This window comes from Cibotium barometz, chromosome 28 (genome assembly GCF_041138505.1).
Source record: "Cibotium barometz isolate CiBa-2024 chromosome 28, ASM4113850v1, whole genome shotgun sequence".
In the NCBI taxonomy this organism is placed as follows: Eukaryota; Viridiplantae; Streptophyta; class Polypodiopsida; order Cyatheales; family Cibotiaceae; genus Cibotium; species Cibotium barometz.
Genome location: NC_141073.1, coordinates 36,293,522 through 36,316,499, shown reverse-complemented (window position 1 = coordinate 36,316,499; position 22,978 = coordinate 36,293,522). Strand labels below are relative to the sequence as shown.

At 45.9% G+C, this 22,978-nt stretch overlaps 1 protein-coding gene across 13 annotated transcripts in view; it reads right to left on the bottom strand.

Moving 5' to 3' along the window:
- Positions 1–22,978, bottom strand: part of LOC147622790 (protein CHROMATIN REMODELING 4-like) — a 137,502-nt gene that overhangs the window by 34,461 nt on the left and 80,063 nt on the right. For 10 of the 13 annotated variants that reach the window (XM_086822417.1, XM_086822420.1, XM_086822422.1 and 7 more), the window contains exons 5-6: positions 354–391; positions 158–226 (exon numbers count right to left, since the gene is read on the bottom strand). The exons of 1 other annotated variant lie outside the window; for it this stretch is intronic. In XM_086822417.1, coding sequence (XP_086678543.1) covers positions 158–226; positions 354–391 — 107 coding nt within the window. Of the gene's footprint in view, positions 1–157; positions 227–353; positions 392–3,631; positions 3,890–22,978 lie in introns of all 13 variants that reach the window. 2 more of the 13 variants (XM_086822429.1, XM_086822427.1) reach the window with 2 other exon arrangements.

Below are 22,978 nucleotides of genomic sequence, written 5' to 3'. Positions count from 1 at the left end.
CCAAGGGGACGGCCTGGCATGGCCATCAAGACCTGATCAGGGTGTGCTATGTCAACACTCTCAACTCTAAATACTCTGCTTGAACATCAACTTACATAGTACATTGAGGTATCATCCTAAAACTTGACCAGAACCAATAAAAACGAAAACAACATACTGTAATGGATGGCCTTCTGATTCTTCCAAACCAAAGAACTTGACCAGAACATAATCGCCTGTTTTCGACCTGTAAAGAGCAAACAATGGCCTGAGTAAGGAGTCTGTGCCTTATCCCAATAAGATTTTGAAAAAGAGCCATCATATGATATGGACATTGGAAGCTTTGAGATTGATGTTAGAGAGTTAGCACTTACTTTGATTTACCAAAGGTGGCGTCTTCCAAACTGGAAACCTATGCCAGAAAAATAAAATGAGAGACGCCAACCCAAACAAAAACTTTGACAGCTGCAGGCAAAGTTTGTAGGTGGCCCCATTGCAAGCACAAGTTGGACACAATAAGAACACAATAAAGGACCTTTTTGTTTACTTTTTGAGGTCATAAAAGGCCTGGCCGACCTGAATCTGACCAGCCGACCAATTCGTTTATAAAGGTAGGTCTTGATGTAAGCATCTCATCTCCATAAACTAAAGAGTTCCGAGGCAGCAACAAGGTTGGCAAACGCAAGATAGAAGGGAGAGGGAGATCTCCACATGAAGCACAAGCTGTGATCAATGAGACATCTTTTGGTATGCATCAATAGATTGCCATGCGTGTGAAATCTCCATTTTGTTAAAAAAAATCATACTTAATAGAAGTCTCCTTTCTGAAAAAAAAAATAGATTGCCATGCATGAGTAGGACCTAGTTCAGATCCAAGATGCATTTTGCAATATATGATATATGAGTAGGACCTAGTTCAAATCCAAGACGCATTTTGCAATGAATGTAAGATCCTCCCAGAAGATCACAGGCTAAACACAAGGTTAGTACAAATCAAATAGAAAGGGTGCAAGCAAACTCACCATGGTAGCCAAGGGCTAAAGCTCACTCCCACAGATCCATGTCAAATCAACCTTGGCGTCCCATACCACTAGAGCCTATCCGTACATGCCCTCGGCAAGACTAATTGTGATCCTATTGGATATCACAAGAGATTATACATGAAGCTATGGACGATGAAATATCATCACCATGGTGGAGTGTGTAGAAGAGAGGAGGAGAGAGGGAGAGAAGCAATAGAGCTCAAGTATGAGAGAGAGAGATTGCACAACTTGAATGGTACTCATAATGTAAGAATGAAGGACCCAAGTACATGCATTTATAGGAACTGATCCTTATCTTTTGATCCTAAGCAAATGTGTTCATACATGTGATGATGTCAGCAGTAGTTTAGACCATACAAGAGATTGCATATGCAACACAACAAGCTTCAAAATGATGCCAATAGTCCATACAACCTATTATGGTCAATAGGGCCTGTACAGCCTGTATTGTAGCTCTTTAGAATGACATCAGTAGTCTATATATAGTGGGGACCGGGGTTAGAATGACATTAGTAGTCCATACAGCCTGTACAGACTACTGTGTCCAGCTCTTCAAGTAGTTACTTCAGCAGCACATGTGCAAGTTTCAACAGGTGCAAGATTAGTGCGTATGGATGGGATGGACGGATTGGTGGTGTCAACACATACGGCTGCAGGGCTGTACGGTCTGTTCTTACTATACAAATGGCTGTAAAAGAGTATTATGGATGGAAGGGAAGTACGGATTGGTGGCATCAACACATACAGTAGAGCAAGGCTGTACGGTCTGTTCTTACTATACAGATGGCTAAAAAAAGTCTTCTTCTTACGAGGGTGTTCACACCACTAAGGACACTTGACTAGTCTCCAGACTAACTCCAAAATAACCAACAACTCCCCTTCGGAGTGATGGTGGAGTTGCATGCATAACCTTCAATAATCCCGTACTCCAATACAAGAAGCAAAGACCAAACATGGACCCCGCAACTTTCTCAGTGGCTCATGAACATGGCTCATAGGCTAAAAGCATGGCTCAGAGGTTCATATAGCATGGCTCAGTCTAAAGCACTCGGAAGTCTTGCCTGGGAGACAGAGAGAGCCTACATCGGCATACCAAAATACCCCTTCTGTCTCTCACCTACAACAGGGGCAAAAAGGGAATGATGGAGAGCAGCCTTTTATAGAAACAAGGCGTTACAAAATCCAAAAGGATCTAAAAATATATAACTCAGATTTTGGGGGACTACCCGGGCAAAGAACCCGAAACTCAACATAAATAAAAACTAAAAATCCCCCCTCGATGCCGATGAAGATCCTTTTTAGATCGCGTTTCCAAGCAATAGATGCTTGGGTCATCCTTTTAGGCACATGCGCCAAGGCAAAGTAACTAGAACAGGATGTATTCGATGAAGATGTCAATATCAATGCCGAACATATATGTGCCTTAAGATAGTCCCAAAACTCCATGGAAGAAGCATAGAATGTAGACCATGTGGTGGTCCCAATAACGAAGACCATACAACTTTCTTGGCCTTTGTGAATGCCATCGTTGAGTAGCAAACTTTCTATCACATCAAACATACTCACGGCACAATCAAACATAGCATCTAATGCATAGAATATATCCTCTTGTATGACCAAGATACCACATAGCTGAGAGATTTCAGCAATATTGTGTTCTTTGTGCTGATTATGCGTCCCCCTTGAAGGAAGGAAAACACCGGAAAAACTTTTGATCCATTGAACTACTTACCACAAAATTATCAAAGAGTTAACGCACAGTTGATGATGACGTTGTAGCCTAGTTGGCTGCTGATGTCACCATTTGGTCCACCCTTATGCTCTGGACACTGTCCGGTTAGCCCGGACTTATTTTACGAAGGATGTGGATGGGGAATTTTTCCAAGGTATTAGGGGTTGCTAGACAATCTGGAACTCTATGAATTGTGATTTCACACATACATGGTATGGCATGCACATATTTATGAGATATGGACATTTCACATGGAAGAGGCTACTCATGGAGGTCAGGAGTCTTTACAAAGGTTTAAATGGCATGGATATGCCTGAAACATGGCCACAAAACATAAGTTTATTCATTTATATGGTTCATAAGGTTCATAAGGGTTGTACAAACTCACTAAAATTTTAACTAATAATTTATAAGTGAATACACACCAAAGGTGGACTATTTTAATAAATTGTGGACAAAACACAAGTTTGAGGCACTTGGGGGGGGCAGAATTAGCTCCAAGGGTTGCTAAAAAGGGCTTGGTAGGTATTTTGAGCTGGTCGGCTTGCAAAAGAAGGCAGGGGGAGTTATTTTCAGCTGGCCGACTTACATGTGTGCATATAGTTGGCTTGGGCATGTGCTTTTCAAGCTCTCCTTCTCTCTTGCACTTTTGGACAGCCCCATAGCAATCCCTATGGTATTCTCTCTCCGTCATGTGCATAAGCAGAGCTTCTCTAACTCATATCATACAAGCACAAGCTCTTCTGTGAAGTGTTTGTGGGCTGAAAACAGAATTTCAGAAATGGACAGCTTGTTTCTTTGCGACGACAGAAAAGTGTTTTATGTTTGCTCTTGGGTGCCAGAGGTGTTTTCATGGTGACTTGAGCATAGATAGTACCTCTAGGAGCGATTCTGTAGAGTTTCATTCACGAAAAACTGCTTGCTTTTCAAGAAATCTCGAAGACTTTGGCCGTTGAATTTTGTGAGTTTGTGGGACAGTGTTCTCGCAAATTCAATTTCTCTTCTTGATTGGAAATCACATGTACGTGGAAAATTCTGGTGCTGAGAACCTGCATCCTTTGCTTGAAAAATTACTCTCGAGGAATAAAGAATTTCGTCAAAGGGGGGCCGGCTGTTCCGGTCCCAGTGTGGTGTCCTGTGCATATGATCAACATGTGTGATTATGCTTAATGGTTGTGAAGAGTGTTTAAATGCTTGAGTACAAATTGATGGTCATGCACATGAAGGTGGCACACGACGCAGATAGTGTAGATGATGTTGCTGTTGCTAACGAGCTACCTATTGGGCAGCACATGAAGTGGAGCAGATGACTACGTGGTGGTGTAGACGCTACATTGTTGCCTTGCGAGGAGATATACGAGTGGCAGAAGCTACATCAAAGGCAGCTAAGATGGCAGCAAAGAAAATGCATCATGATGGCGCGGTCACATAAAAATGCAGATTGGCATGATGAGGAAAAACCGTTGGGCTGAATGGATGAACGCTAGGCTTTGATGAGGAAAAAACGTTGAAACCCTAAAAACACAGAAACCTTAAAGGTGTAGAAACCCTAAAGGTGCAAAAACCCTAAAAATGTAGAGATGCCAACATGAGGAGAAGAAAGATTCATGGCTTGCCTGAGCTCTGATACAATATAGGATATCACACATGGAGCTATAAATATAAAGGATGAAATATCATCATCATGGTGGAGTGTGTAGAAGAGAGAAAGAAAGAAAGAAAGAAAGAAAGAAAGATATATTAACGTCTACGAGAGGCCAAAGTCGGCCTATGAGACAAAAAATAATACAACTGTGTTCTTCCGGTCATCGGAAGAAAAGAAAGAAAAGAAAAAGTGTGCATGTGTTTGGATACAATTGTGAATCATCATGGATCGGTGGAGCCCATATACAAACAATATAAGGGGGGGTGGGGATGTGGATGTAGTGCTAAGGCAAGATGCATCTCTATATGCTGAAGGGGTAGTGCAAGCATGCTATGCAGATCTATGTCTAACTCCATCCAGTGCCATAAGAGGGATATAAGATATCATACATCGCCGATGCTGAGGCTATGAATGGCATGAACATGTACCCTGAGTCTGAATGAAAGCGAGCTACCCTCTCCTATGTCTCCATCTGGTGTCTCATTCGGATAGCTGCTATCTCTCGGTGACGGAGTCGGGGTGCTCTATGTCCAGTCTGTCTAGTTCTCCTCCTGGCTCTCAATTCCTCTGCTCTCTGTGCGGTCACCCCACGTGGTACATCAGCTGGCACTGGCATAGCTCTCTGGAAGAAATCTGTGAGCTGGGACTGTCTCCCACCCCTTAGTGGGAGCGGGTGTCTAGAGGAGTCTCTCTCGAGAACTATGAAGCTCTATTAGTAGTCTGCCAAGCTGTCACTGGTCCGAGGCCTCCATCAACTGATGTAGTGAAGAGTGCTCCTCAAACAATCCTGCATATCTATCTCTGACCCCCTGGTGGGCTCTACATCTACATACAAAGTGATCCTCAGTCTCCACCTCCTCGCGGCACAATCTGCATATCCGCTCAGCTGTGGGAACCCATGCCGCTCTCCCAGCCTCTATCTCTAGCTGATGTGATGAGACTCGTAGTCCAATAGCAACGCGAGAGCTGTGTGGCATGTATACATCCATGTACCGCGGTCGATGTATAAACCCATCCCCTGAGATGCTCATAAAGTGGTCTCTGTAATACAGCATCTTCGGTGGTAGTGGGCTCTCTGGTGCTGTCCATGTCTCGTGTATGTAGTGCTGCCATATGTCCTATCTCATCACTCTGTTCCTCTCATTGAGAGAGAGGTAACCCCGTGGAGCAGACTGATCATACTGAAAAGGTGGCAACCGCTCAATGTCTATCCCATGATGTGAGAACCACTGTAGCATCTGTGCATACCAAGATCCAGTGTGTCCAGCCTCGGCCAGCTGTCTGGATGCCTCAAAAGCTCGGCGGGATAATCTCTCCGTGGACATCTCCCTCATCCTGTATATAAAGGAGTGGGGGGGGGGGGGGGGGGGGGCAAACTAACTCCGAAATACCCAACAGATCCCCCATGTCCACGACAAGAGTATGACAACTCTATGTCCAAGCATCAACCAACAGTTAGTAATAATAATAATAACCCACTCCTCATTTAGTGACTTTTATTGCTATAAATAAGCATCTAGTCATAGATGGCCAGTATTCATGGATTTATTAATCATGAGCCTTAGCCACCTATATCCGCAAGCTTTCCCTCATCTCAAGGCCCTCTAACCCTGCCATATTAGGTCACAAATCTCGAGGATTAGCGTCAGATACATTACGTACCTCCCCTCCTAAGACGTTGACTCCTAAATGAAGTCAAGGAACTAGTTGTTGCCTCCCGATCCTCTAGCATGTCCTTTCACTTAATACTAACATAAGCCTTGAGCGTATCCAAGAGTGTAAGATTCACCACCTCAGTTTGACCATTTGTTGGAGGATGGCAAAAAGAAGAGAACTTAAGGGTTGTTCCCAAGTTCTCAAACAAAGCACACCAAAAGTTGCTATGAACTTGGAGTCCTTGTCTGAGATGATCTCATTTGGCATTCCATGCAATCTAAAGACATGCTGAATGAAAAGACGTGCTTCTTCCAAAGACTTCAATGTTTTGTAACAAGGAATAAAATGCGATTGTTTACTAAACCTGTCAACAATCATGTCATGACCTTGTGGAGTTCTTGGAATGCCTTATACGAAATCCATCATGCTGGACTCCCAAGGGACATTTGGTATGGACAGAGATTGCAACAGACCAGGAGTTTTCTGCCTGTCATACTTGGATTTCTGACACACCAAGCATGACTCTACCAATGAGTGTCTCTTCGAAGGGTTGGCCAGTAGAAGAAGCGCTCCAATGCACTTAAGAGTGGCTCCCTTTTCTCGATAACCTATGGAGGCTGATGGCTCTCTTTAAGCACCTTCTCTCTAATTGGAAGAGTAATGCATAGGCAATTATTCATCAAGAGATAACCCTCTTTGACAGAGTAATCAAAAGAGATTTCCCTTGCAGTAAATTTGCCCAAATTGCTGCAAAGTCATGATCTTAATAATAGGTGTTCCTCATGTCTACAAACTCTTCATGATGAGTTACTATCATGGCTGAAATCCAAGGTATAAAAGAGAGTGTCCTGGCTGTGCGCACCTGAAACATTTCCCTTCCTTCATGCATTGCTGTGTTTCTTCTTCGGAAAGCTTCTTGTTGTGCAGGTACATGGTAGAGCAGCTTTGAGGAGCATTTGGTGGTGGATACGACCTCATCTTCTTGAATGGTGGCTGAAGTTGCTGCTATTTTTCTCCATTTACAGCCCCTTCTTTGTTGTTGGGAGGTCTCTTCTAATTATTCACTTTGAATGGCTTGCTGCTACCATTCTCCATTTCCCATGACTCAGCATGGTCTATTAGTTTTTTAAGACTAAAACATTTATAATGATTGAGAGAAGTACAAAGTTTGACATGCAAACCTCCTTGAAATTTCCTCATCTTCTCAGAGTTGCTAACCCTCTTGAAGTGTTGAACTTTGAGAAGTAGCTCCTAGAATCTCTTAATGGTCTCATCAAGACTATCATGCATCGATGCAAGTGGAGGTGAAGGTGGAGGTGGAGGGTCGTCATCATCCGACTCAGACTGTGGCTCCATATCTATGAAGCTCTCATGGTCAAAGTCACCACTAGCAACCTGGGCTAATAGTCGCAAGTTGGCTGACACATACACAAGGTCATTTGTTCTGGTAGTGAGTAGCCGATTTCTCTTCTTCGAGGCAACATGGCTAAAAACACTCCATAGTTGCTCAATTGGAGAAGAACTTGCATTCTGACTGAGAATGCGCATTGCAAGCCGTTGTAGCTCTGGAGTACCCGATCCGTAGTTCTCCCACCAAAGAGCACCTCCCATAAGTGTCCTATCTTGCTGGGCATCTGCTGAACCAAAATTACCTGTCTTTGCTCTGTACTTTCCCAAATCAATTCTAATCTTGCTTCTCATCGTAGCATCAGGCACCAATCTGGCAAGGATTTTGTCCCAGCCATTTGTGACTTCTTCATCCGATTCCTGGCCTTTGCCTTGAAACTCTGGATCAATCACAAATGCATGCATTGGTGAGTGATATCGGTCCCACCTTGCTTGACACAAACTTTGAAGTTCTGCCTTCTTTGTTGTGTCGGGCTCCAAAGAAAGGATACGCTCCACCATCTTGTCCATGCCCTTATAAACTTTGCCAATGCAAGGTTTTTTCCCATCCACCATACGCAGCATGTAGATAATGGGCTTCGTAATGTTGACAACATGCTCAATCTTCACCCACAAAGGAGCATCCATGATGTGGGTGTAACAAGTTGTTCCTTGTGTGCTACGGGCAGTGGGCCACGTGCTCCACTCATCACTCACTACAAGCTGCTTGAGAATGTTATGGAGTGCAACTAGCCTCTCTAGCATAATAAAATTATATGCAAAACGAGTTTCCGAATATTTTTTAAGATCCAAGTTTGGGGATCTTTTCCTAAACTCGGAGAGGCTAAATGTGTGCCGAGTGATGAATGAAACTATGTCTTTTCCCTTTGCTATGCATGGTGCTACCCATGAAAGACCATCAATGTCTTTCAGAAGATTATTCAAGCCATGTGCAATGCATGGAGTGAATGTGATGTGTGGATACCTTGCCAAAAGAAGGTCGCCTGCAGCTCGATTTGAGGCCTCCCCATCACCAATGACCTGGATCACATCTTGAGGACCCACTTGCTCAATTGCCTCTGCCCATTCCTCCACGATGACGTCGGCATACTTGCCCATTGGAGAGGCATCATGGGAAGACACAAAAAATGTGTTCCCTCGAGAGTATGCGATGATGCCATGGATGGAGCGAGATTGGCTATCACTCCATCCATCACTAATGATGGAGACACCGTTGCGTTGCCACCCTTCCTTGACGTTTTGCATGGCTTGCTCAACAGCTTCCTTTTCCTTTGCCAAAAGCGTGGTTCGAAGGCTCTCCGAAGAAGGGGGAGTGTAGGTTGGTCCAAATTCAGCAATGAGACGAACCATTTCCCGAAAATAAGGGGACCTTGCCACATTGAAAGCGATGTGGTCATGGTAGAAGAACCTTGCAATAGCTGCATCCACGGCTTCTCGTTTGCGTGGATTCCAAGAACCCGCAAGAGTTCTTTGCGTGCCTTTGGGGGGTGGTGGTTGATGCACGGAAGAAGAGCCTACGGATGTGGAGAAGTTGCTTGAAGGAGTTGTAAAGAATGATGGGTTCGCAGCCATAGCTCTTGGAGGAGGAGCACGAAAAACCACTTCATTATGCCTAGCTTCTAGCTCTCTCTTTTTCTCAGCTGAGATTGACAAGCATGGTTGGATTTCTTGTCCCGGCTCATGGATTAGGTGACCTCGAACTCAGTTGACTCCCCCATGTTTGGTGCTGCCACAATAGCGACATTTCCACTTCCTAGCTCCTCCGCCTTGATTGGCCTCAAGAATATCCACCTCATCCCACCATGACCATGCTTCGTTCTTCTTGGCTCTCTTGGTTCCCTTAGGAGGCATTATATGAGAGAGAGAGAGAGAGAGAGAGAGATTGTACTTGGCTTTGAGAGAGATTGTACTTGGCTATGAGAGAGAGAAAGCTGTCTTGGTTCCCTTATGAGAGAGAGAGAGAGAGAGAGATTGTACAATGTACTTGGCTATGAATAATGAGAGAGAGAGATTGTACTTGGCTATGCACACTGTACTTGCAGCTGCAGTGTGCACTCTGTAGGTTTTTATAAGTTCTCAGAGAGGTACGTTTTTTTTAAAACGTTGATATTGACGTTTTTTTTTAACGTTGCAGGGCAGCCTGGCAGGTCTTCTTTCAACGTTTAAAAAAAACGTTGCATAATCTTTTTTTTTTCCCATGTTTTTTTTTTAGGGGTCGGCGGCGGCGCTACTTGCAGGTATCCGTTTTTTTTTTTTTAATACAAAGGGTGCCCAAAACGTTTTGGGCACCCGTAACCCTTCTATTCAAAAAAAACGAAAGAAGGATGCGCTATTACGCTGCCGGCGGATTTGTGACGTGGAAAAAAAAAACGTAAGGGGTGCCGCTTCGCGAATCATGGAAAAAATAATTAAAAAAGCGTTCCTCCACGTTCCGCCGTTCCCATGTTCCATTACTCCACGTTCCCCCGTTCCACACCAATGGAACGGCGTTCCCATGTGACTATGATAGAAAGTTCACAGGTATATTCTTTGATGACATTATTGTATTCTCAAAGAATGAAGCCCAACATCGTGAGCACCTGGCTATTGTGTTTAAAGAGCTTAAGGAAAATCAGCTCTACATAAATGCAAAAAAGAGTGAATTTTTTCTCCCAGAAATTCACTATCTTGGTCACATTGTATCAAAGGATGGTGTGCGCATGGATCCTGCAAAGATACAAGCCATGCAAGAATGGCCAGAGCTGAAATCAGTCCATGAAGTGAGGAGCTTCCTTGGTTTATGTGCTTACTACAGGAGGTTCGTCAAGCATTTTGCTTTCATTGCCGCTCCGTTACATGATTTAACGAAGAAGAAAGCAATCTTTAAATGGACACAAGAAGAGAGAGATGCCTTTCAAAAGTTGAAGAGTGCAATTATCTCGGGACCGGTACTCATTATTCCGGATTTGCACAAACCTTTTGTTGTGGAATGTGATGCAAGTGGGGACTGCATGGGGGCTGTTTTGAACCAAGAAGGACATGCCATTGCCTATGAGAGCAGACGCTTGCAACATGCAGAGCTTCACTTACAGGTTTATGAGAAGGAGTTGTTGGCTGTAATTCATGCCCTTACTATTTGGAAACACTATCTTTTAGGGGCTGATTTTATGGTCAAAACTGATCATCAAAGTTTGAGATACTTTTTGACTCAAAGTAAGCTCTCAGAGAAGCATATGAGATGGGCAAATTTCCTCTCAATGTTTCATTTTCAGATTTTACACACTCCAGGGAAAAAGAATGTGGTGGCAGATGCCTTATCTAGACGACCACAGGTTCATGCTATTACAGTTGCATACCATGAGAACTTATCGGATATGCGTAATACTTATCATATGGATGAGGATTTTGCACATGTATGGGCTGATTTGCAAGAGGGTATTGCTGTCCCATCTTATGTCATAAGAGATGGATATCTCATGATGCAAAATCGTATGTGTGGTAAAGAACCTTCGCCATAAGGTTATGGATGAGTGCCATGCTCCTCCATATGCAGGTCATAGAGGCATTTTGGCCACAGCACAAGCTTTGGAGAGGTATTTCTTTTGGCCACATATTCGCAAGGATATTGAAGCATATGTACGTGAATGTATGGTATGTCAAAAGGTCAAGTTTGACCGACATAAAGCACCTGGATTGCTTCAACCTTTGCCTATACCAAATGAACCATGGGAAAGCATTGCTATGGATTTCATTATGGATTTGCCAAGAACGCCACAGGGAAATGATGCTATTTGGACCATTATTGACAGGTTTAGCAAGCAGGCACATTTCATTCCCGTGCGCAAGACAATAAAGCCAGATCATATGGCTAGGATCTTTTTGGCACAGATATTCAAACACCATGGCATGCCTAAATCTATTGTGGGGGATAGAGATCCTAGAACCACAAGCTTATTTTGGCGCGCATTGTTTGACAATATGGGTACAAAGCTGAACTTCTCATCAGCTTACCATCCACAGACAGATGGGCAAAGTGAAATAGCAAATTCAGCCGTCCTCGACTTGCTGAAATCTTATGTATCCGACCGCAAATCGGATTGGGAGAAGTATTTACCACTTGTGGAGTTTGCCTACAACAACACGGTACATACTTCTACGGGCAAGGCGCCCTTTGAGATTATCTATGGCAAGGTGGTACTACCACCCATCCTTCATACAAAGGATGAGATTTTTGCAGCAGATGAGTACGTCAGAGACTTGGATACTGCATTTGCACAGGTACGGACAGCCATAGCGGTCTCAAACCAAGAATAAAAAGGCAGCTGATAAGCATAGAAGGGATGTACAATTCAAACAAGGTGATTGGGTCTTGCTGAAATTTAAAAAGGCACGCCTTCGGAAGAGGCCAGGGAAAGAGGGAAAGTACCCTAAGCTTTCCAACAGGTACTATGGACCTTTTCAGATCTTGGAGAAGATCAATGATGTTGCATTTCGGCTTGTACTCCCAGATCATTGGAACATGCATAATGCTTTTCATGTGAGCCTATTGAGGCCTTATGTGGGACCGATACCGTTTGAACCGGTTTTGGAAGACCCACCCGAGGTGGATGAGCTGGAAGAGATTCTTCAACCTGAACAGATTGTTTTTCACAAGGAACGAAAGCTTGCGGGAGGCAAACTTGTTCGTAGGTACCTGGTGAAGTTCAAGAATTATTCAGCTTTGGATGCGAAATGGATGGATGAGGCCTACTTCGAGGATTACCCAGATCTTTTGAAGGCCTATCTGGAGGCTTTTCAGTTGCCGTCAACTGATTAGAAGCCGGGGGGATGTCACAAATCCCTATATTCTAGGGACATGCGCATGCGTGTATGTATTATACCTGGGCATGTGTATGGATCATATGAGTGGATGCATATGAGTCCAAGGACATGGCAGGACATTTGTGGACTTTCGGGCGGTGCCCGTGTGGATTCCGGCCATGCACACATGGTGTGTTATGATGGTAGGCGGAATATTTTCAAGTACAAGAAAGATGATAGGTGGTTCTCCAAGTTTACATGTGCACAATGCATAAATGATGCATGCCATAACTTTATTTTACTTTGTGTGACATTGTCTTGCTGCCTGGACAATGCTTGTTATTTTGGCTTGTGAAGCCCGAGGGACCGGGGACGCCCGGGTACCTTGTGGACACGTGTGTGCACTCCTGCTTGGGCCTAAAACTGTGGGCTTATGGGTTTTGCAGGTGGTAAGTGCGTCCACACTCAATTTACAGCTTATTTTATTTACTACTAAAGTTTATTGGTTTGCAGGTCCACACTCATTAATAAGTGGCCGGACAACTTATAATGCGTTCGCATTTGGTTAGACCAAAATTAATGAAGTCCGCACAGCTTATGGCCATTTCCCATTTGGTTGGACCTAAACTTATACAAACAGGACAAATGGAGCACTATGGGCTGGACACCTACCTGGACACCTTATGGGGACACTTGTCAGCCTGTATGTGAACCCACCAAGCCCCATAGGTGGCACTGGAGAAAGGCGCCTCCTTCAAGAGGCCATTTGGGCTGTTTTATTCATAACTCAACACATTGGAGAGCTGGTTGAAGCTTTGGGAGTTGCTACAGGGCTGGTTGCTTGCTTCCCGGACTCCCACAAGCTTGGATAATGATCCCCACACTCTTCTAAAGGGCTGGTTGGTAAATTTCAGACCTGTATTTTCTGGTTATTGCGAGTTTTGGGCTGGTTACAGGTGTCCAAAGTCAACTTGGACAATACAGGACAGCTCTAGGGACCTCCACAAGGCTGTAGGACCCTTTACAGGTGGATTTCTCGCGATGGAAAGTTGCTGTTTTGGACTGGTTATTGCATAAAACAGGCCGGACAGCAATGGAATATGTGAGCATGGATGTGTCTCAAGGATTCCTGGTGTAACAGGTGTTTAGGGCAAGCATTGGGAACACTTGCTCGCGGAGAACACAGGTTTCTGGATCAGTTTCTCGCGTGGAAACAGGGCCTAAAGATCCATTTACATCTTGTGCAGGGCGGAGTACCTGTGAGGATTGTGATACTCTTGTGCAGGGCGGATGTACCTGTGAAGAGGCTTGTGCAGGGCGGATGTACCTGTGAAGAGGCTTGTGCAGGGCGGATGTACCTGTGTGTAGGGCGGATGTACCTACAGATTCTCTTGTTTGAAATGTATTCATTCATGATGTATTTGGAAGAATCAGGTGCAGGCTGGTGGTGAATCCCCAGGCACCCGTAATCTTGTACTTTGCAGACTCTTTTGGTAATATAACCTAAAGGGGGGGGCAGCCTATCATCGGCCCCTTTATGTGGTGTACTGTCATTTTCAGCTTTGTGGTTGTATTGCTTAAGTGTTAAGCGCTCAGAATCTTGTTCACATTGATACGATTCCAATACACGCGTTCCGCCTCCCGTTACACAGCACCTAGAGGGCAGTCTCCTTTCTCTGTGCTAGATGATGACATATGGGAGTTCTCTAGGGATGGAGACATCATCCTGTTAGGGGACTTTAATCCCCGCACGAGCAACCGCCAGACAGCCTTTTATGATACCTCAGAGGAGATGCTCAGAGAGCTGGACACTTTGGATATGGGATTAGACAGACGCTCACACGATGTGGAGTGTGCAGAGTATGGGAGATATTTGGTAGATATGGGGACTGCACATGGGTTGGCCGTACTTAATGGCTTGCAGAGGTCTCCGTCAGCAGCTGGATTTACTTGCTTTCCACATAGACATGGTGCTAGCACAGTGGATTATGTTATGGCTATGCCGAGCTTTGTTTCATGCATTGAGGACTTCACAGTTGGATCTCGGCCCATTGGGGTAGTAGTGGATCATGCATTGTTGACATTGACCATCTCTTTTCACTTTACCACAACTCAGAGGACACGAGGGGCAGATCACACTCGATATACTTTTACTTCAGAGATTGATGCTGTCTACACAAATGGAATCTATAGACGTCTGTACACAGAGGAGCCAGGGAGACCTTTGGAGGAGCTGACCCATATACTCACAGAGACTTTACAGGATGCAACGAGAGAGGCATATCCACATACTCAGCCTGCCGAGAGACAGCGTTCTCAGTGTATGCCCCAGAACAGCTGGTATGATGAGGAGTGCAGAGAGACAAGAGCCCGACTGCAGCGGGAGGTTTCTTTGGGAGTCACTACTCACCGACAGTCACGTATTGCCTTCCGGCGCCTTGTGCGAAGGAAGAAGCGGGCCTTCCTTGCTCAGCTAGAGCAGGAATTATACCAGCTGTTCTTGAGCCAGGATTCGAGGGAGGCTTGGCGTTTGTTTCATGAGTCCTCCACTGCTTTGGCCATCACTTCTACAGAGGTTTGGGGTAGCTATGCAGCATCTCTATATACAGTTCCTGGACAGACACCTTTTCCTGACCCGCCAGCACCATGCCCACAGACATGTACTTTCTTTACCGCAGAGATGGTAAGGAAGGCCATTGATAGGATGAAGACTGGGAGAGCATATGATCATGATGGATTGGTTGCTGAGCACTTTATTCATGCGAGAGACATGCTGGCAGAGCTTCTAGCAGTGATGTTCAATCGTGCTATGTGTGAAGGCTTACCCGAGACTTGGAGTAGGTCCACCATCGTGCCTATCTTCAAGTCAGGGGACCCTATGGAGCCAGGGAATTATCGCACTATTATGATTGGTCACACACTAGCACGATTGTATGCATCCATTCTTGAGCAGCAGTTGAGTAGATGGGCAGAGAGAGAGGGCATTCGAGCAGAGGGACACGCAGGGTTCAGGAGAGGTTTCTCTACTCTTGACCACATCTTGACTCTGCGGGCCATTATTGAGGAGGGCAGGTAGCATGGGCGACGGATTTATTGTAGCTTTGTGGACTTCCGCAAAGCATTTGATACAGTGCCCAGAGCCAGATTGATGAGGCGATTACAGGAGATGGGGGTACCCACAAAGCTCATATGGGGGATTATGGCTTTATATAGATCAGTTGCAGGACAGGTACGCACCCCAGAGGGGGTCTCTACTTTGGTTCACTCCACTATAGGAGTGAAGCAAGGTTGCCCGTTATCTCCTTCATTGTTTGGTATGTATGTGGATGAGGCTTCTGACTACATTGAGAGATTGGGGGACAGAGGAGCCCAGCTAGCAGGTACATGGATCCCACTATTGTTATATGCTGATGATATTGTGTTGATCTCTGACTCCCCTGAGGGTATGCAGCGTCATCTGGATGCTTTACATGAGTTTGCACATGATGGTGGATTGTGGATTGTCTGTCAACCTTGGCAAAACCAAGGTTATGGTGTTTAACACCACACCACAGTGGGTTAGGCGATCAGCTCCCACATTTACATATGAGCAGGAGATTGTGGAGTATACGGATGCATATAAATATCTTGGGGTAGTATTCAGTGGGCCAGTGTTTTCGATGAGAGCAGCAGAGACTAGATTGACTAGAGCACATGCAGCCCTGGGTGGTTTGGAGAGGATGTGTTCGCAGGTTCAGTTTCAGGAACCTCGAACAAAACTTTGGCTTTTTGACACTCTAGTGACATCAGCTATGCTTTATGGAGTGCAGATATGGGGACCTTCAATGGGTCATCACAACGCAGGCGGATGGAGAGGTATGGAGAGGCCTTTGGTATCTATGATTGCTAGGATTATTAGAGCCAAGGCCGTGGTACCTCATGAGATTATTCGAGCAGAGCTGGCGGCTGCCCCTCTGGTGATTGAGGCTCTTACGAGATCAGTCTCCTACATACATTGCTTGTGGGATCTCCCCTGAGATAGATATGCACGCCTCGCCCTTGAGTCCTCCCGACAGTTAGCTTTACAGGGAGACATGGCTTGTTGGTATGGACAGATGACATCTTGGTTCCAGGCACATGGTTTTAGCATGGACAGATTGCCTCCTTTCCAGTATTCTCTGGATGCACCCTCTCTCACTCTCACACGGACAGAGATAACCAGACTCATCCGTCAGGATTTAGTTCAGCTGGACATTAGGAGGACATGGATACCGCCGACTGAGGAGCTAGGCACGAAGACGGCTTTCTACAGAGAGCATTTTCTTCAGCTCACAGTAGATGGTTTTGTGATCAGACCCAGTTACATGGATGTACACTTGTCTCATGCAATACGATGTGCTATTGGTCAGATTCGCACATCCTCACACCAGCTTGACATTGAGATTGGCCGATATAGAGGTATACCAGCTGAGGCCAGGATATGCCAAGTGTCACCAATTGGCCGACCATTTGGTCCATTCCTAGTTTTTGCGTCTCGTTCACTTGAGGCCAGGCCGGTGTCTCGTGTGAAGAGGCCAGTATTTTTGCTGACATGGACGGGAGCCAGACTGGTGCCACCCGTGTGTTAGCATGATGGTGTCATATGGACGGGAGCCAGATCAGTGCCACCCGTGTATGACCTGGACTGTGTTCGATCCATGGGACTGTCACGCCATGGAAGAGCCAGTATTCGTGCCGTGTTTTGCCTATGGGACTGTCACACCATAGGGAGACTCGTGCCTGGAACTGTGTCTTACCTATGGGACTGTCACTCCATAGGAAGACCAGGTTTTTATGTTTTTATGTCGTGCCAGTTTTGTGCCGACAGATATTTTTGTACTTGTTCCATGAACGGGAGATATGTCCATGTTACTATTTGCACATGCACACATATTTTGCATGTTTGAAACTGTTTTCGCATGACATGTATTTGTGTGTTTGCCTGCCTGACGTGTTACTTACTGAGCGGGGACGCCTGCCAGTGAGTCGTGAAGTCTGCTCTGTATTCTGACGAGTTTTGTTGCATGTGATGAGGTGGTAAGTATGTCGCACTTGTTGTTTTAATGTTTTAAATTCTAACCCTTTAATTTATAAGGTTAGGTGTTCACATTTATTTAAAAGTGGGCACCCCCTTTGGGCACCCACTTAGGGGCCAAGGTGGGGAGCCCCACTTTTAAGTGAGTGTGGGGGTGGGCATGGTCACCAACCCCCACTAGTTCCCCCACATGCATGCGTAGAATTTACTAAGGTTAACTACACTTTAATTTTATTAAAAAAAAGGGCTCCCTTCAAGCATAGAAGGCATCGCTTCCCTCTTACGTAGAGAACCGGCGACCACCATCTCTGCTGGCGACTGAATTTGCAGCAGGCGGCTGCCATCTTCCCTCTGTACTGCTGCGCATACTGTTTTCCAGGCGGTTGTCACCTCCAGTAGCGACTGTGTACACTGCTGCTGGTTGCGCCTGCTTTACTACAGGCGGCTGTGTTGCCAGCCCAGCACTGACTGCAAGCGGCTACTCTCCCCCACACGACAATACACCAGCAGGCAGTTACTCCCTCTGGCGACAGTACTTGCAGGTTGTCTCTTCTCTTCTGGCTGCATCTCTCCAAGCTGCGCATGCCCCTACAGGCGGCTATGGCTATGCGATTGTGTTCCGGCCAGTAGAACACTACGCTCAGGCAACTCTGTTTGGGCTCCTCCACACTGCGGCCAGGCATCTCCTCTCTTGCAAGTGGATGCTTCTTCTCTCACAGCAGGCGGCTGTACCCTTCGTGGTGGTGCTTGTCTTGATAGTTCTACTCGAGGCAACTCTTTCTTCGACAAGGGTGGCTTCATTTTCTACACAAACACCACAAGTATTGGTTTTCTATCAACCATCTACAAGTAAGTGATTTTCAGATTTGAATAAAGTATTTTATGTTTAAATCTGATAAAAGATTCATTCCGCTCGGCCAACACCCGTTCGGTGCCGGGTTGTCCAAGCTGTATTGGCGAACCTCGGTCCAAAGGTGCTGAGATCGGGAGAGCCAGGCGTTAGTACGAGAGCGCCTGTTTGTGCGTGGTCTCGGAACACCAGTGAGGCGCTCTCTGCGGAGTCCAGTGAAAGCACAGGACCGTAGCGATTGGACCACACTAGTGGTCGTTCTGCTTCGAGCTTCTACATCGAAATTCGAGCCTACTTGTTTGGTACTGTTTTCATATGTACATGGACATTATCTGGTTCTCAGAACCCATGGAGCATTGTATTTATTAAATACTCCCAATAAATATATCATATATTGAGGGGCGGGTCGGCCCGTTCCGGCCCCAGTGCTGGTGTCCATCTTTCCATTTCTGTTCATTTAATCTTCAAGTTGTTTTAAGTTGTCCATTTCAAATTTGTGGTTTTAAAGTTGTACTATTAAGCGTGTGGGTGTCCAACGGAGTCTTTCCCACTTGACGGGATTGGTTTCACCAAGTATGCCATGGGGAGCCAGAGACAGAGCTGCATTATATATGCCATTGTACTGCATACTATGAGATACGTGGTCGTTTCCACTGTTTATTCAGAGAGGGTTTTGGACCACTTTCCAGAGTCATGGGGTACCAGGACCAAAGGTGTTTGGGATTGTTCTTGCTTGAGCTGCGCAGATATAGAGATAGCCTGCTTAGGCGCACAGAGAGCCAGACTCAGAGGCACATTACAGACTTCTTTAGTCCAGCCATCACTGCGCCAGATGGACCACAGCAGCAGCAGGACATGGATACCGCCCACACCAACGGTACACTGATTGATCGTGCGATTAAGCTTGGGTGGTCCAGACGCCCACGACTACGAAGGAGGGCATCCCAGCATAGACGGAGGTTGCAATGGCGGATTCGGATTATTCTTGCGAGATATACGGGACACCCGGTCAGGGTGCTGAACACAGAGGATATTGAGGAGATCCGCCAGCGTTCGATGCGGCACATATTATGAGATGGAGGCACCTCCATAGTGTACCCCCCGTCCCATATGATATTGTATCCCCTCACTGTACTCCACTCACCTCCATAGCGTACCCCCCCCCCCCCTCACTATATTCACACCCTATAAGGGTTTCTGTTTACCTTCCAGTTCCAGTTTCATTTTCTAGGTGCCAGTAGTATCATCTTTATTTTTCATTTTCTGGTTTTCTATCCAGACATTGTATCAGATCCACCATGATGTAACTTTTTGGTCTCATAGGTCATTATGGCCTTTTGAAGACGTTAATATAACATTTCATTTCATTTCATCTCTCTCTCTCTCTCTCTCTCTCTCTCTCTCTCTCTCTCTCTCTCTCTCTCTCTCTCTCTCATGGATACTTTCATGAGACTTACAGAGGATGGTTTCATACCGAGGGCCAGATATACAGGTCCCATGCCATGGAGATTGGAGTAGGCCAGTTGCAGGTGTCTTCGCACCGCCTGAGGATAGAGACAAGAAGAACCGTGTAGATACCTCATGAGGAGAGGATATGCATTATTTGCCAGCAGGAAGTCGAGTCACAGGAGCACTTCATTTGCAGATGCACCGTATATTATGAGATATCTTGACATATATAGGTCACATGCCATGCGGATTGGAGTAGGCCAGTTGCGGATGTCATCTCACGCCTGAGGATAGAGACAGGAAGAGCCATGCAGATACCTCGTGAGGAGAGGATATGCATTATCTGCCAGCAGGAGGTCGAGTCACAGGAGCACTTCATATGCAGATGCATCGTATATTATGAGATATCTTGACATATACAGGTCACATGCCATGTGGATTGGAGTAGGCCAGTTGCAGGTTGAGAGTGAGAAGCATTATGTATGTAGATGCAAAGCATATAGTGACATTAGAGAGAGATACACCACCATCTTCACTGGACATCCCTCACTCCGCCAGATCATGGAATCCGAAGACCAACGCAGATTTGGCCAGTTCTTGCTAGAGACACAGCGCCACAGAGAGGCACTGCTACTCACATCACAGGGAGAGGTGGGCGACAGCTCCACCTCTCCCTATGCCAAGAGGAGGTTGACAGTGAGGAGCATTATGTATGCAGATGCAGACCATATAGTGACATTAGAGAGAGATACACCACCATCTTCAGTGGACATACCTCACTCCGCCAGATCATGGAATCCGCAGACCAACGCAGATTTGGCCAGTTCTTGCTAGAGACACAGCACCACAGAGAGGCACTGCTATGGACTCATAGCACAGGGAGAGGTGGGCGACAACTCCAGCTCACTGATTTCTTCCAGAGATCTATCCCAGTGCCTACCCTGACACAGGAGGCGGTTACACTTCAGCGCGCTGCGGACCTCCAAGCCAGACGGAGACTGAGAACACTAGGCTATCGGACTCCCAAACTACATCAGAGGGAGATTACAGAGATACGGGCTCGACATCAGCACCATATCCAGGAGCGGCTAGCTCACTTACACTCACACCCGGAGATCATGCTCCAAGGGATTTTTGCCTCGCCATCGCCTATGTATCGCATATTACACCCCCATTATGGTACTGGTTGGAGCTAGACAGATCTGCATTGCATTCTTGTATACCCTACGCATATAGGTTGCATACTGAGCCTTTAGCAGTAGTGCTCCATCCATCACACCCCCCCCCCCACTAGCTCAGTACTTTCATAGTTTATTTCATGTTTATTTTGTCCTTTTTTTCTGGACATCCAGAGGACATTGACAGTTGTACATTGATTTGTCTCCAATTTGGGGGCCCAGTATACATCTCATATCTCAGAGAGGGACAGATGAGGGATGGAGGCAAATGGAGAGACCACTAATTATGATGATTGCCCGCATGATTCGGAGCAAATCATCAGTACCACACGAGATTGTTCGGGCTGAGCTGGGTGCCCCACTAGTAGTAACCGAGGCCCTATTCCAGGCAGTTACCTTTTTACAGCGGCTATGGGAGCTCCCTCAGCAGAGGTACTCCCGATTGGCATTGACCTCATCCATACATTTGGCAAAGGATGGAGATACTCATTGTTGGTACGCTCAGATGAGATCATGGTTTGACCTACATGGTTTGCGGATAGAGGCACTACTACCCTTTCAGTTTAGTCTGGATTGTCCATTTTTGGATCTCACCCGCTCAGAGCAAAACCGCGTGATCACCCGCCCAACGTACATGGATGTACACCTATCACATGGGATATGTTGTGCCATTGGACAGATCCGAACCTCATCACACCAGCTACGGATTGAGACAGGGCGATATGTGCATCAGATCGTGGATGACCGCATTTGTTAGCTATGCTACCAGGAGGTAGAGACAGAGGAACACTACATTTGCCAATGTACACTCTATTATGAGATCCGAGGGAGATATCACTGCCACTTTTCGAGAGGGTTTTGGGCCGTTACACAGGGTCATGGAGTTTGAGGATCAGAGATGCCTTGGATTGTTTCTACTTGAGATCAGGAGACACAGAGAGACCCTCTTGGCAGACAAGAGGCCGAGCCATGATGTACCTAGACAGAGGACCCTGAGAGATTTCTTCGGCACCGACCATGCTCCCAAGGAGTCACCACTGATAGAGCAGTTATCTTATGTCGTGCTCGTCGGCCACGCCCACCAGGATCCCGACCACGGCCTCCTCACCATCGCCAGATCAGAGCCATTATAACTCGGCATCGGAGGCGCCTACCTCGCTTCTACGACCTCTCCATTCTAGACAGCCCCATGGCGGAGATACTTGATCTAAGGAGAGGGCAACACTTCAACTGATCAGCATACATGGATCTACCTGATATACATTTTTTAGTATTTTCCAGTATTTTCTACTTAGTATCATATCGGAGTCTTACATTTCTGTTCTTATAACTGTAGGACAATCAGTTTATTGTACTTTTTAGTCTCATTTAGTTGTTCTCTTTGATGAGACACCAACTTCAGATGTACTCTCAGTTTTGGTCTCATAGGCCACTGTGGCCTCTTAGAGACGTTAATAAATCAGTTCATTTCTCTCTCTCTCTCTCTCTCTCTCTCTCTCTCTCTCTCTCTCTCTCTCTCTCTCACCTCATCAGCTCCAGATCCAAGACATGCTCCACCGCCATCGATTCCACGTGACATAGCTGAGGGAGACCTCTCGGCCATACTCGTCAACCCCATGCTTGACATTTTGGAGAGTGGTATACCACCTACTCGGAGCTGATGTTGCTCCCATGTTTTTATGATCTTAGTATTCCATGACGAGTTTCCATGGACAGATTTGTATCACCCCAGTGAGATAGCTATATTCATGTTTTCATTATGTTTTATTTTCCCTTCCATGATGAGATACGCCATGGACATTATTGTACCACTTTGCTCTCATAGGCCCATTGGGTCTTTAGTAGACGCTTAATCTCTCTCTCTCTCTCTCTCTCTCTCTCTCTCTCTCTCTCTCTCTCTATAGAGATCACTGCAGAGATCACTTCATGAGTATCACTGATGATGGATTTATAGAGAGGCCTAGATACATGGAGGGCTTTTTACCACACGGCTCCCGAGTAGCTATTGGTCAGCTTAGAGTCTCATCACATCGATTGGAGATCGAGAATGGCAGAGCAGCACGAATCCCTCAAGAGGAGAGGGTATGCAGATTGTGCAGAGAGTAGGTGGAGAGTCAGGAGCATTATGTATGCAGATGTAGAGCATATACAACCATCAGAGAGAGATATCCCATTTTATTCAAAGAGCCACATTCCCTACGCCAGCT